Here is a 14,717-nt window from a genome sequence, read left to right as displayed (position 1 = left end):
ATATGGAAAAGATGGAAAAGAATGCTGAGATGGCTTTGAATTCCGGTGTACTAGCATCTGATTCATCTAATCAATTATTTCACGTCATTGTATAAACAAGATTATATATATGGAAAAGAATGCTGAGATGGCTTTGAATTCCGGTGTACTAGCATCTAATTCATCTAATCAATTATTTCACGTCATTGTTTATGACTTATAAACAAGAAAAGAAATATATGAGATTTGCTTTAGATTTTCTTTCTCTTATTCGTGTACGATACTATATCTTATGTAACATGTCTATTTTCTACACAAGACAGATATTGGACAACATTGTTTTTGTATCGAGCATAATAAATTTTGCTATACCACACAAATGTTGACACAAGCCCACATATTTTTAGCTTCGGTCTTGATATTAGTGCATATAATTTTTTAATCCGGAGCAGCTGTCTCCCTTTTTGTTTGCCCTTCCAATTTGTGCTTTGTCATAATGCTATATTTCACGTGTGTTTGTCGTAATAATTTTCCCTGGTCGATTCATATGTAAAAACATACACGCTCGCTTCATGCATTTGTGCCTTTTGAAAGTGATGTATGATCTTGATTGGCCGAATCGTTCTGAAGTAGACGTCGTCGAGAGGACAAACGAGCGCCGATTTACATCGGAAATCCGGAGGCGAAATTGCGCGAGGACGAAGTAGGTTTATCGGCACGATTTGTATAATCGTCAAAGTTTTTGGGATTGAAGCAGGGCAGCCATATGCGTACACCGTCTCTTGAGTAAACTCGATCGATCTCGGACTACGGAAATCTAATTTTAGCACGGTACCGTCACTCTACTTTCGTTTACTGTCTATCGGTATAAATGCTGACGCGTATAAAAAATTTTCTTTTTCTATTCCAAACTTCTATTTTAATTGCACAACATTTTATTCAAACTTTTATAGTAAAAAAAGAAACATCTTAAATTGAGCATATATATATATATATATATATAACTTGCTGTGTACATATTTCGATATGTTTTTTGTATATTTAATTAATTAAATACTTAAAATATTGATTTAAAAAACACAATCAACGTTTCAAATAAGTCTCTATGTATCAAGTATGTTATGGCATAACACAGCATGCTATTTAAAAATGATATTGAAATGTTTAATATTCTATAGTAAAACAAATCGACAATTCATGGAAAAACATGCAATTCATTTTTTATCGCGCATTGTAATTACGCACAGCATTATTTAATGCCACGTATCGTACGTATCTATTTTATAAGCAAAATAACAAATTTTATGTTATATATTTTAATCTAAATAATGATAAAAGTATATATCTTTTTCTTTCTTTTATATTTTTTATCTTACTTTCAAAAAGATTTTTTAAGAAACGTATACAATTTGTATTTTGTTTACGTCAATATCTATATAAACATATTAATGTAATTAATCAAGTGCAACATTTAAACGGAGGATCTCTCGTATTGAAAATTGCCATTAGTATTTCCAAGAAAATCATAGATATTAATTTTCGTATATATTTCGGCTTACTGTGCTAAACGCGGCTCAACCGTACGGTTCGATTGAAACGAAATCGTATTATAACGTGCATTATATTTGCACTAATATTTATTCCAAATTAAAAGTCCATATTTTCTCAAATAGCATTCCCATTACTTAAATGAAATTCGGAACGCATGGATGATCAATACGGCAGATTGTTCCCAATAGCTCTGAATTGCGGACATGCAATAGGAAAAAGAGACCAAGTGTTTTAACGACCAAATGGATCTTGCAACGACCGACTGCTGTTAGTACACACAGCCAAGAGGAGATGCACGACTAGGATACGCGCGCGTTGCCTCTTGCGCGAAATACATCTCGCAAGTGTGGGTACTCCTCAGAACAATACTTACGAGATTCAGTGTAACATCACAGTCTGGCTTGGAACATTACCTCTTTCGAAACGGGTCACTGAATAGGAACTCGGTGCAATTATAATGACAATGAAAAATACAAGTCGTTTTCGTCGACTTTTAATGTTTTGCGATCAATAAGTAACTGTTACAATTGCAAGCTTAATGCCATAGTTGTAAAATTTAGAGAAAACATATATAAAGTATATAATTGTTATATATAATTACGCAACTAATTTCTTTAACTCCCTTTCATGAAAAAAATGATCTTATTAATTATTTACACAATGTATTTTGTTTTTAACGTTATGGATCAAATTAAAAATTTTTTTAATACTTAATTTTCTTTTTGAAATATTATTAAAGATTGTTGATTTTTTAATATAAAGCAAGCATATTAATATATATATAATTAAATTCAATTAGTGTATCTATTATCAATGATAATTAGTATTGCGTTTTTTCTGTTTACGTTTTTCTATCTTTCAAAACTTTTTTTTGTGAAAGCAAAGCGAAAGATGGGAAAGAACGAAATGCGAAAAAAGGTCGAAGCTTTAAACCAACGCTAAGGGTCTCAACTTCGCTCGGGATCAATTGTAGATAACAAAGCCTCCAATTTCCCTCAATTTGTAGTACGAAAGTATATGGTACAAGTGGTTACGCTGTCTATCTTGGATTAATTTTTATAGGATATATCGCATTTTTCTCTAGTGACTTCACATCGTATTCCGAATGGCTGCGCTCTTAATTCGCATCACGCGCGGATTTCGTATTCTGTCCAAAAGTTTCACATCTCGCCGCATTATCGAGTCAGGAAGTCAGAGTGACCCTGGGAGATACTGGGGCAGAAAGAAATTGCTGCTCATCTGTTCAAGAGGCTCGCAAGCGTTGTGGGCATCTTTGTCCTCCGATTAGTTAAATCGTGCGAGCAATATCAAAAAATCGATTTAGTATATATAATAATCTTGCCAAAGAGAAATAGGCCAAGAGTTGTTATATTCTTGCAATGTATAATATTAATTAATTATATCGCATTTTTCTCTCATGATTTGGACTCTATTAGTAATTTGAGAAAACCGTAAATTACGATATTGCATCTATGATTATTTAAATCAAAGAATAGATGCTGGCACTCGTAATCTTTAATTGCAATGACGATCGATGTTCAATATCATAATATTATGATAATGTGATATTATGTGATTATGTGATATGCCATATCCATATCGCAAGACGTACAATATATTTGGAATATATGTATATATATATATATATATCTCTGTATGCAGCTCATATATGACAATGGGGATACATCATGAATATGCTCTGTTTAGTTGGACGATCTATAGTCATACATTCAAAATGTGTAACAATTTATAAATTGATTATGGAACATCATGTTTATTAATGTGAAATGAAAGGCTTAAGGCAATAATGGCTAAACCTTCAGGCCGATTAAATTTCACATGCGATTATTAATTCATATTTTTATGCGATTATTAATTTATATCGATTCTTATTTATAAAATCAATTATGATAGAGTTTTACTATTTTAAATCAAAGTTGTTAACAATAAAGTACTATATCTTTTTTAAATGTAATATATTAGGAAATCTCGATGTGTATATATGTATATATAAAGCTCGAAAATTGCAGAGAGAGAGAAATATAAAATTTCATTTTTAATTATCGGCATTTTTTTCTCGTCTATAAAATTTGCTCTGATTTGATACATTATAGCACTAAATCTTTCAAATCAATTATGATCACAGTCGGGCGTGATCAAATTTGCCAATCTACGTTTAGTTATTACTAAGCATTGCCCGCGTCATATTCATGAAATACGATGAAATAAGATCCGTTTCCATCACGTTACGGTTATGTCAAGGTGTCTTCAGACTCTACAAATTACGTTATCTGAAGTTTGATGGATAATCCCGGACGACATGATACTAATCACGTTACCGGTTTGATATCAAAGCCGATTGCACTCTCCGCTCTCGGTTCGTGCAGGAAAGATATGTCTGCATTGCGCGCGTAGTGCTTGATCGCAAAGAGTGCGATAATGCTTTGAAACGCCAGGTACACGCGTCCTGTGGCTCGTTTCCTAAGGGATATAAACTTCCCGTTCCGCGGCAATTCCAACCAATTTACTATTCATGCTGCTTCGATGTACGTTTAGCCGCGGGCTGTTGTGATACGGGCAGCCAATCAAAAACTCTCGTCGGAACAACCGACCGGCTAGCCGTCGATGCAACAAGCAGAAACCTCTACTCTCTACAGCCTAAAGCGAGGATGGATGGTCGGAAAATACACGAGGAAAGGATATACAAGAGAAGAGAGTAGGATGGGCGGGAGAGGACGTACGTAACGTATCGGACGCTTGTTGGTTGGTAGTTTCGTTTGTTGACGTTTTATCAGGTTTAGTAGTGTTGCGTATACATATGTTTAAATGTATACAGCGATGTATACTTAACAGGGCGTACCGCCCAGGGGAGGAAAGAGAAGAGTACTTGACTCGACCCTTGAGCTATAAAAGTAATTATCGGTAGTTAACGATTTTAACGTGCGCGGCCATGCCAGCAATCATGTTGGATCTTGCTGGCTCTTGCTGGATGCAGTTGTAAATCATATGGGATGGATCGCGCGGACAGGATAGGTTGCGGAGAAAATCACGAAAGCGGGACACCTTTAATTGAAATCAAATTGGTCTTTGATTTCGCGTAGCTTCATCAAACCGTGACAGTTTGACAAAGAGCTAACCAATGGGATATCAGTCGATGGCATACGCTGTCAGGGCGCGCGCTCGTTTCCCATTCTCCGATAATTGATAAAAAGATTCGCCGCGGGGGACATCGCCTCGTATTTGGCAATTAAAGGGAATCGTCCGATTTTTGTTTTCCCTTACAATTAGATGTTACGCCGCGCTGCATAAAATAAAGTTATATTGCTTTAAAGCAATCTTCTCTTTTTCTCTCTATAATAGTTTTTCATCATCTTCAATCTTGGGACGCGCAAGCGTTTGCCCGAGAGACAAGATTTTTCCGTGTCTGTAACCAAAAGCCACACGTACTCACCCGTCCAACAGCCTGTCCCACTCTAAAGCCGAGTGAGAGTTTAAGATCACCGTGTAATTTAATACGGAGCATAGTCGAGCACTTCTACGAGGACTCGACGAGTTGTTGGAGATTTTCGTCTAAACTCTCGGCTCCCCTCGATCATGAGAAAAGCACCGACAACAGCCACGTAATAGAAGCCCGACGAGCGGCAACGCGTTAAGGTCCGCGGTGCGATAAGAAGCACCCTCGCCCCCGCACTTAAGGCCGTATGGCGATATAGATGAAGGGTGAATTTAAAGGGGCCGGCCGACTTCTCGACTCTCTTGGCGGCCTTAACTGCGGGACGACCACCTGCAAGTAGACAATCCATAGCATCGACCAACGGCACGCATACGGCGTCCGTTGCTGCATCGCGATGTCGGAGAATGCATCGCGATCTCCCCATCTAGCACGGAGCATACTTGCGCACTTTAGCGTCGGTAAGCGTGCCGTGTGTTTTCACGCAACACGACTCGACATTTAACCCATGCAAACGGATTGCGCTGCTTATTCGATGCCTGCACGTCACTCCTGACGGACTAGCCTTCCATTGTGTTAAGATTGCCGTTCAATACGATACATTGCTCGCAATTTTCTAGCAATTACGTGACACACCGACGGTTCCGTGCTATCGCTTTGACAACGTTCGAAATAACGAGATATGAATATTAGATGGATATTTACGCGGCGTAACGCGATATATCGATGCGCATAATTATTATGCGAATCTCCATTTCATTCTATAGCTTGGCTGTATATTATTAACTATCTCGTTTAAACGAGAATGCGTTTCCGTCTTTCTCTTATATATGCAAACGAAAATTTTAAGCGTTAATGGGGAACATTTGTGAAATCTGATAGTGTTGAAGTGAAATTGAGGATGCTTGGGTTATTAGAGAATTACATCTCGTTTTATATCTTTATTCGTATTCTTCATTACGTAGCATATATTTAAATATTAGTATTAAATTTAAGCGTTTACAATGCATAAGTACAAATGAGATTATAAATGATTGTGTCAGAGAAATTATAATATATGGCATTATATACATATATTTCAAATTAACAGTTATATTGGAAATTGCATTTGTAATATCTATCGAGTTTATTTTACGTAGCGCGTGTGTGTGTTCATAATATTATTTTTTATTAATTCAGATATTTATTTTATTCGATAACAACATTCTTTTTCCCCGTATACATTCAGTGAACGTAAAAAAATTTTTTTATGTTTTGAATTATATTCGGATATACATTATATGCTTGGCGAAAAATTAATCGGCACGTTTTTTATTTTATTTCTCTGTTATTAATTATATTATATTGCAATGCATAACGTGACCTCTAATGTATATTATTGAAATGTATAAGCCGTGCATTTATTTTACGGAAACTTTATGCACGGTGCGTGCATTTTGTGTTATTTAATAATGGGGACAGGTAGTAATCATATAAAATGGCTACGCACATTAATATACATTTCATGTTCGGCTCTTATTTACTGAGACTTTGGTAATAAAATGTACTGTGGTGTACGCGCGCGCGCGATACAACTAGATTTTATGAAATATGAGAATTTTGCATCGATTCACAAAATCCCAATGTATTTCTTTTATATATGTCTCACTTTGTAATTATCCATATTTTTTTAGAACATGTCGCAACGCGTACCTTTATAAAATAAATATTTCTGCAATATGATAAATATGTTATCCTTTGAGAGAAAAGTGAAATAGAAGTGAAAAGAATAAGAGAGAGAAATTAATTTTTTCTTTCTTTTTTTTTTGTGAAACATTTTTTGACAACGAAAATAAATGATAATTTTCTGTTATTGGAGCGCGAAAATTTTATGTGGAAATAAATTTATAAAAACATAAAATTCATTTGATTTGTATACGAATATCACATTTATCGTGATATATCATGTCACCAAAATAATATATGTACGTCATCGTTTCGTTCAGTTCCTTTGCAAGGTTCGACTACGTACGATCCGACGTCGGCGGCGATACAAACTTTCGACATTAACCCGCGCCCAAGTTTGTCCTTTCACACGCCAGCAATCATATTTTTGCCTGACCGCAAAATTATCTAATTGCCATGGCTATAAAATATTGGCCCAGTTGCCGGGTAACTTTGGGACTCAGTCAAATTAAATGCTGGCTCGACCCAACTGTTCTCTAACTTACTTTTCGTTTTTTCGTTTTCATCTATGATATTATAACCAAGAATTGATATTAGACCCACACTAGATCCTTGCTACTGTACTTTGCTTTTCATTTACAAGGTAAATACGACAGTAACTCAAGCAGTCCTCTTCCTAACGTATCGTGTCCATATTCGCGCGTGCGATGCAAAATGAATTGTGTCGATTTTGTTTGTTTATTCGCGTGATAGCTGCCTTGTCGATGTTTGTCGAAGTATATATAATCCAAGCTTTGATACACAGTCGCCGTAACGTCATCTCGTTTCGTCCTTTCGGGTATGCAGATCAGCTTTGGCACGGTGGTTATGGTGCATCGCGTTTTGGGTTTGCAGATGAGAGTTGGCACAACCAACTGAGATGTTGTTGGAAAGATATCGAAGTGAAGCGTAGAAAAGTACGATGCCATATAAACTTCACCGTGTAATTCAACCGAGTAAAACGCTAGCCGATAAACTTGAACTCGGGACTTCTGTTTTCTTTGAATGCGTTTCGCCGTGGGTGCGTTGTAGTTCGGCTTCATGCCTCCCGATATTTTCCGCGGCGTTGTTTTTATTTTATCCTTCGCTCAAACTTATTTACCCGTCTAAGCTTTTGATATCATATTTTATCGCAGATGGGCAAGTTTACGCATTGTTCGCTTCATATTCCGGTATGTATTACGGTAAATTGTATACGCGTCGCTTGATATTCGTCATAAAATATGATGCACGAAAAAGAGGGTTGTTTAATTAAACGTGATTTTATTGTTATAATCTTTATATTAATGATTTTTTTACCCGCGATATATAAAGAACGCGTAGTTTGCAATCGTACAATAAAGAAAAAATAATATTTTTGTAGTTTAAAAAAAAAAAATATACAAAATTTTTGTGAAATGTGACATAAAAATATTAATAATATATATTGATTATAGCAATTTATTAACCAAAAATTAAAAAGTTAGTTATTTCTTTTAGATAAAATCAAGAAGTGTCAATATAACATATGACATTGTGTGTATTTTTTGTTTTAACAATATTATTCAGGTTACTTCATAATTATTTAAAAAAATATTCATAAAATACTTTTCATGCCATCAGAATATGACTTTACATCAGAATAATAAGGGATACAACATGTTCTTTACTTAGCTACAGTTTTTTTTATTTGAAGAAATGGTTTATTTTATAATTTTGCAGAATGCCGTCGAGATATTTTTCTACGTCATAATATTATGTCGTGCTTATGGATATATGCATCTTCTTCGCAAGTAACTTTTTTCCAAAAAATATAAAGCTCTTTTATCTAAGATTTTTAGGTTGTAGGTACGTACTATAGGCGTAAAAGTCCTTTTGCGAAAAATTCCACGCAGAATACTTTAATAACCCTCAAAAAATCGCGTTTTTTAATGTAGTAACTTGTCAAGAGTAATATATTGTAATCAAATTTATATTATATTTCTATTAACTTGCATCGAGAAAATATATTGCAAGTTATCGCTATATTATATCAAAAAGTTTCATATTAAATAAAAGATTGCTTGGGGTTTAAATATATAAGTTGATACATATGCCTAAGAATGTTCACTAATTAATAAAAATATGCAGTTAAGAGTATATATATACGAACATACACACTAAACAAACTAAATAACATTTTCTTTCTGTATTCTTGTATAATCGTATATTTTAAAGCATGACAAATTTATCTATCAATTATTTCGTTTTAAAATTTACAAATGTTTTTTTTATATACAGAATTGGTTATGTATTGCAAGAGTTATGCCACTTTGCATGTTATTAACTTTTGTGAAGCAGTTGGAAAAAGTTACTATTCCATGCTACGGTGCAGGTAGGCGATATTATACAAAATGGTGACTTTGAAGTGTGTAAATCGATGTCGCAAATATACCTGAGTACATGTACTCAGTTGAGCACGATTGGCTATCGATATAATGCAAGAATTTGCCTGAAGCGTGCCAAGTTGTTCACTCGAAGCTTGAGACTTTTGTTAGAACTCGTAAGTTTGCCAATAAAATTTTATATATTTTCACGTGGATAATGTACTTAACATAGTATTTCTTTACTTGATATACGTAAACTACTCATCAAAAAAATTATAACTAATTAAAACTAATTAAAAAGTAATTAAAATGAAAAGAGTTTTAAACGCGTTAAGGAGTAGAAAGTTTTAATAATTAAATTTAAAATCCAATTTGGTGAATCGAAACTAAAATATTACCTTAAACAATCATTAAAATCGTAGATGGTGATTGCTGGAAAAAATGAAGCTGAGCTCAAGAGAGTGGATTAAATCAGATATTTTTATTACATAATATTTACTTGCGTTTGTGCAATTTTCTTACAAATATATGGAAATGTTTGAGCGATTTAAAATACGTGCACGTTTTTTACGTGTATGCATAATTTTATTGCTTTAAATGAAAGTAGAATTATTCGTGTAATAAGATAATCGAGAGATATTCTTTTGTCTTCTATACTAATTTAATTAAAAGAAGTATAGAGATTAACTTAATTAGAAATTTGCTTTTATCACGAATTTCTAAACCTTAATATTGTGCAAGAGTTTGAAGGTCGAAATAAAAATGAATTTTTAAATTACGTTGGTGTGTGCTGGTTATAGAAAATGAGGCGCTAAAATGCAGATTAAAATGCAGAGCAAACTGAGCGAAATGCAGGATTTTATTGCGAAACCTCAGATATATAGATTTGGTAACAAAGTTAGAGAAGAGAGTAAAAGTTATAAATTAAAATTACTTCTCCACACGTGGTCGCGTTTTTAATCGCAGCAACGTATATTTGCATTCGGAAACTGTCACAAGCGTTGAATGTTTACGGCGGAGAAGAAGACGAAGAAGGTGGATTTCTTCGAGATCATTATTTTCGCTTATGAGAAATTTAGGGTACGTTCGTCGAGGAATATTAACCGCGTAAAGGTGGCTAGCAAGAAAGTACTTTCTGCGAATTTGGCCTATGCAAATACGGGTGAACAATCCGGGTAGGTCGAGTTTGCAAGCCCTCGTCTAGTGAAAAAGTTTGGACGCCTCGCGACGAATACTAATTAAAGACTTGCGGAATGAAATTAGTTAGCCGAGGGGTCGGGGATGACTCTCGAGGATGGACGATGGAGTCCTCGACTCCGCGCGACGAAGAGCCGCTTATGATAATATAATAATACTTACTTGGGGTCTCGGAGTGTGCTACCTCCAAGCTCATTATGCGTTTAGTTCATAACTTCAATTGGATTCTTACTATCCCTACTAAGAGAGCCAAGGCTTTCATCTTGCCGTTGTCTCAAACCATCCTAATTATACAAGTAATTACTATCGCGAAAGGAAACGTTTCAACTCATTCATTGGCCACAATGATGCTGCATAAGCAAAGACAGTCCATTTTTTTTTTGCAATTAAAATATTTTGTCGGAGATATTTGATTAAAAAATATATAATATTATAATTTTTTAGAGAGTTTAAATATATTCTTATTATTATATCTCAGAATATTTCATAAATTATATATATTCATTGATAGTTCCAATTCTCTTTTGTTAAAGTTGTATTTGGTCATCTAAATTTGGTACGTTTCAAAGTAGGATTTACGACTTAACGCTAAGAAACGCATTTTCGAAAAGAGAGAGAAGAAAATATTTGTTGATCCCCATCGCGCTACGGGAAATTTTCACAGGGTCCATACTGTCGCTTGCCGGGCTTTGAAATCAATCTCAGTACTCTGGGAACATGATAGTCCGACGCGAGTAGAAGTTCTTCCTTCCTCCGCCTTCGGTCCATTGAAAAAAGGCTCTTGAGTCCATCTCAAGGTATCGATTAACAAACACTCGAACATCTAGCGTTGCCTTTGTAGAGTCCGCTTTGCAGAGTAACCGCTCGTGGTAAAGCCGTTTCGAGCTTTCCTGAATGGCACAGTGAAAGCTTTCTGTGCGAACGAACGACTCACCGAGTGTTGCACAAGAGGCGGACCTTTCGAACTCCACAGAATAACGCGACCGTGCGCATCCATTTGTGCGCGGTAGAATTTCGCCGACCTAATCGAATTCCGGTTGCGTCGGCGAAATTTCCGCATTCGCGACCGACGAACGCGATATTTAATTTAGCAGCACCGGTTTGATATTCATGACGGGGCATACCGTGGACGTAAATATAACGCTTTGACGGAGTACTTGAAAATATGTATCGGCCCTTTGATTTTCTTTTCCGAAATTGCATCGTTACGGTATTCTATCCCCGCTAGGCTTGTCAAAATTACTTCCAGCTTTTGCCATCAAAAACTTGTACTTAACATACTTTTTTTTTTTAGAAGAGTGTTGGAAATTCTCACAAAGTCGTAGAGTCGTTCTCGCGATTTCTGCATTTTGCTCATTGATAATATCTATTCATAATAATTATGGATCTCGCTATACCATATTTTTCATTCTCTAACTACTATAAAATTACAGAAAATGAGGCGATAAAATAAGAAATCTACCGTGAAACCTACTCGTTTTAGATGAAAGATTGCGTAACGTGTGTAATACACATTGATTTGCGCTTGCGTTCGTTTGTAAGGACAATTGAATACTTTCACCTGTTCTGTACCAAGGAAACCATTTATCACGATAGTAATCATGCATTATGCTACACTCTTGTATGCAACAAAACGCTCGGTCATGGGAATACGAAGGTACTTACCTTCGGATTTAGGTGCGGGAGGTTTGCGAGTGGCCCAATTTGTCCGAATACTTCTGCCACCAAGCCATTGGCCGTTCATGTTACCGATGGCGCTTTCTGCTTCCTGAAAAAGACAATAACAAAGAAAATCAACATTTTCTACGACAAATTATAAAGGCAAAGTTTATACACTAAAAGTAAAAAAAAGTGGGCAATTTCATTAATTATTAAACATAAGAAAGTTGCATAAATTTTAATATTAATTTTATTAAATCTTGCGTTTATTTTTTTTGATCTTATATTTTTCCATTTTTTAATTTAATGTTGCTTTTTAATTTTATAACGGAATATTCTTTTTCATAGCTTTACCTAACACCTACATTGAATTTTATACAATTTTATTCGGTTTTTATGTTATTGTATCATTCATTAATCCAATTTTTACAGTCAAAGAAGCTCTTGCAAAGAGCATTTAGATGGAAATATAAGATATTTTTGTATATGTATATCGCGTTTATTTTATTTTATAATACCGTTTTATCGAATGTATGCATATAAATGCATATAAACGCAGTTACAGTTAATTTTTGTGAAATTCTTACATTGCAATGCTCTATATATGCTAAAATATACAAAAAGAATTTGCAATATAGAACAAAATGTAAGAACGAAGTAGATAATTGATAAATTGCATAAAATTCGCATCATATAATTAACGTAATTCTAAAATAGGTAATAATTTAGAAAATTATATAAGATAGGAAGTTGGTGTGTGTATTTACGTATTACGGAATGCTTCTAAGGAATTTTATTGAAAGGCGAATGAAAATACGCGATGTTCCGTGCAGTTCCTCTGCGAAAGCTCCTTTATTGTCTCTCGCAACGTCTATAACAACAATTGCGAGGTGTCGTAAGAACTACGACGGCATTCACGCGAGATGCAGGAGGATAGGGCCGCATTCACACGCAAAACCGCGGATAAAACCAACAGGTATATTGACGTCAATATTATCCGCGACTTATTGTTGATTCAACCGCGGTATCCCGTTAGCGTGGCCCTCGATCCAGGTCAACTTAATATACGTTTTGAAATTTATTCGATCGACTGCACTTTTGATTCCCCGGATTTGGATTTTACCCCCGGAGCGTAACCGCTCCGGGCGATCCGGGACATTTTCCATCGCGACGTTAGATTCTCTTCTGGGCGAAGGGATGGAATCGCCTTTGGCGAGAAGAGAACGTCGCCATAGATATACACAGATTTCCGCGCGGCGCGAACTATATATTCGCGCGATTTCTGTAAACGTTCTAACAAAACAGATCCTATTGCGATACTCAAGCTGGCTATCCATGCGCGTCTATTACGTGATCGTATGAAAAACAAGACAAAATATTTTTATCGAAATTTGCGTAACACAGTAAAAAAAAAAAAAAGTTAAGGTGTTGAATCACCGTTCGGACTGATAGTCACAACGCGCGGCGCTCATATAAAGGAAATATATACGATATGACACATGTCATCGGTTGCATCGTTCGCGGCGACATCGCGACGATGGTATGCGGACGGCACGGAGAGGATGGAGACCTAAAAATTTTCTCGACGCGAGGAACTCCCCGAAAAAGTTTACTGTTCGAAAAGCTCTTCGAGTGTACGTACATAGTGAGAGACGGAGGAGGGATACATATCTCGTCCTCCCTCTAGTCTTCTCCCCTGCGCCTTTCCACCTTCCACAGCAGCGATCTCTCTCTAGCTTGTTGCCGCTCTCTACTCTCAACCATTTGCGCCATTTGGGGAGTCCTCGTCTTCGCCTTTGCCTCATCTCCAGCCGTTACTTTCTTCCACGGCTACACTTCAGCCAGCGGTTCTCTGCGCTTTTCTCTTTCGTTCTCTCTTTCTTCCTTTTCGCACCGTCCTTATTCCCCGCGGCCATTCGCGCGTTTTCCCCCGCTGGATAAAATATTTCCGATTCAAATTTCCATTCTAGATATGTGATGCGGCGCATTCGCGCGGTTAGCCTAGATAGAGCCAGGCGACCGAATGCGCCGTTCTAAGCCGATTCTAAACTTCGGTCGATATCCCTGACGTCTCTCCGACCCGCAACCCCTGAAAACCACCGCCGCTTGCTCCCTTCCATCCGGCGTGACCAGGGCGTTTACGTGATACCAGAAGTACCACCACCGACTAGCCGCTGCCGTCTCTACCCCCGTGTGCTTTCCGCTTTCGAACTGTCCAAGCACCCATCAAATCGAATTTCTTTCGCGGCCGGCGATGCTATAGACAGACGGGAGCGCGGCGCACTGACACCCAGCTGTTTTACACGCATTATTAAGTCATACACCGATACATGCATTACGCGCCGTCGGATTACGTGGCCTTAACAAAACTTCTTTTCTTATCAAACAAGTCCGATGTAGCAAGTCTACAATTGCAATCGACTTTAATCTCACATCTTTTTACATTATTACTGTTACACTGAATTTTATCATTTCTGAAATTTCGTCATTCAATTTCTAGTATATATCCTTGGCTAAAAATAGCATCATTATTAAATTGCGGTATATGTAAATTGGACTAGTTAATATTTTTAAATGAAAAGCTATGCATAAGATAAATATTTTATATGTATAGTTTGCTTTATAGCAACCATATATGAAGTATTTTTTTAGTTTGCATAATCAATTTTCAAACCATTGCGAGATATAAATCGCGCTTGGTACGATTAATTGATTTGATATTGATATTCGAAAGAATAAATAGATTAAAACTACAAGCAGTATTTCTTTGCACGTTACTACAAGCAGTAACATTTAAAATTATTTATTTAGTTTATGAGTACAATCTAGGT

At 36.0% G+C, this 14,717-nt stretch overlaps 1 protein-coding gene across 3 annotated transcripts in view; it reads right to left on the bottom strand.

Annotated features, from left to right (window-relative positions):
• Positions 1 to 14,717, bottom strand: part of LOC115241449 (nucleolysin TIAR) — a 179,997-nt gene that overhangs the window by 43,141 nt on the left and 122,139 nt on the right. For all 3 annotated transcript variants that reach the window (XM_029817217.1, XM_029817215.1, XM_029817216.1), the window contains exon 4: positions 11,893 to 11,995. In XM_029817217.1, coding sequence (XP_029673077.1) covers positions 11,893 to 11,995 — 103 coding nt within the window. The remainder of the gene's footprint in view (positions 1 to 11,892; positions 11,996 to 14,717) is intronic.

The sequence above is a fragment of the Formica exsecta genome, unplaced genomic scaffold (assembly GCF_003651465.1).
Source record: "Formica exsecta isolate Colony F162 unplaced genomic scaffold, ASM365146v1 scaffold489, whole genome shotgun sequence".
NCBI lineage: Eukaryota > Metazoa > Arthropoda > Insecta > Hymenoptera > Formicidae > Formica > Formica exsecta.
This window is presented reverse-complemented; position numbering and strand designations above follow the sequence as displayed.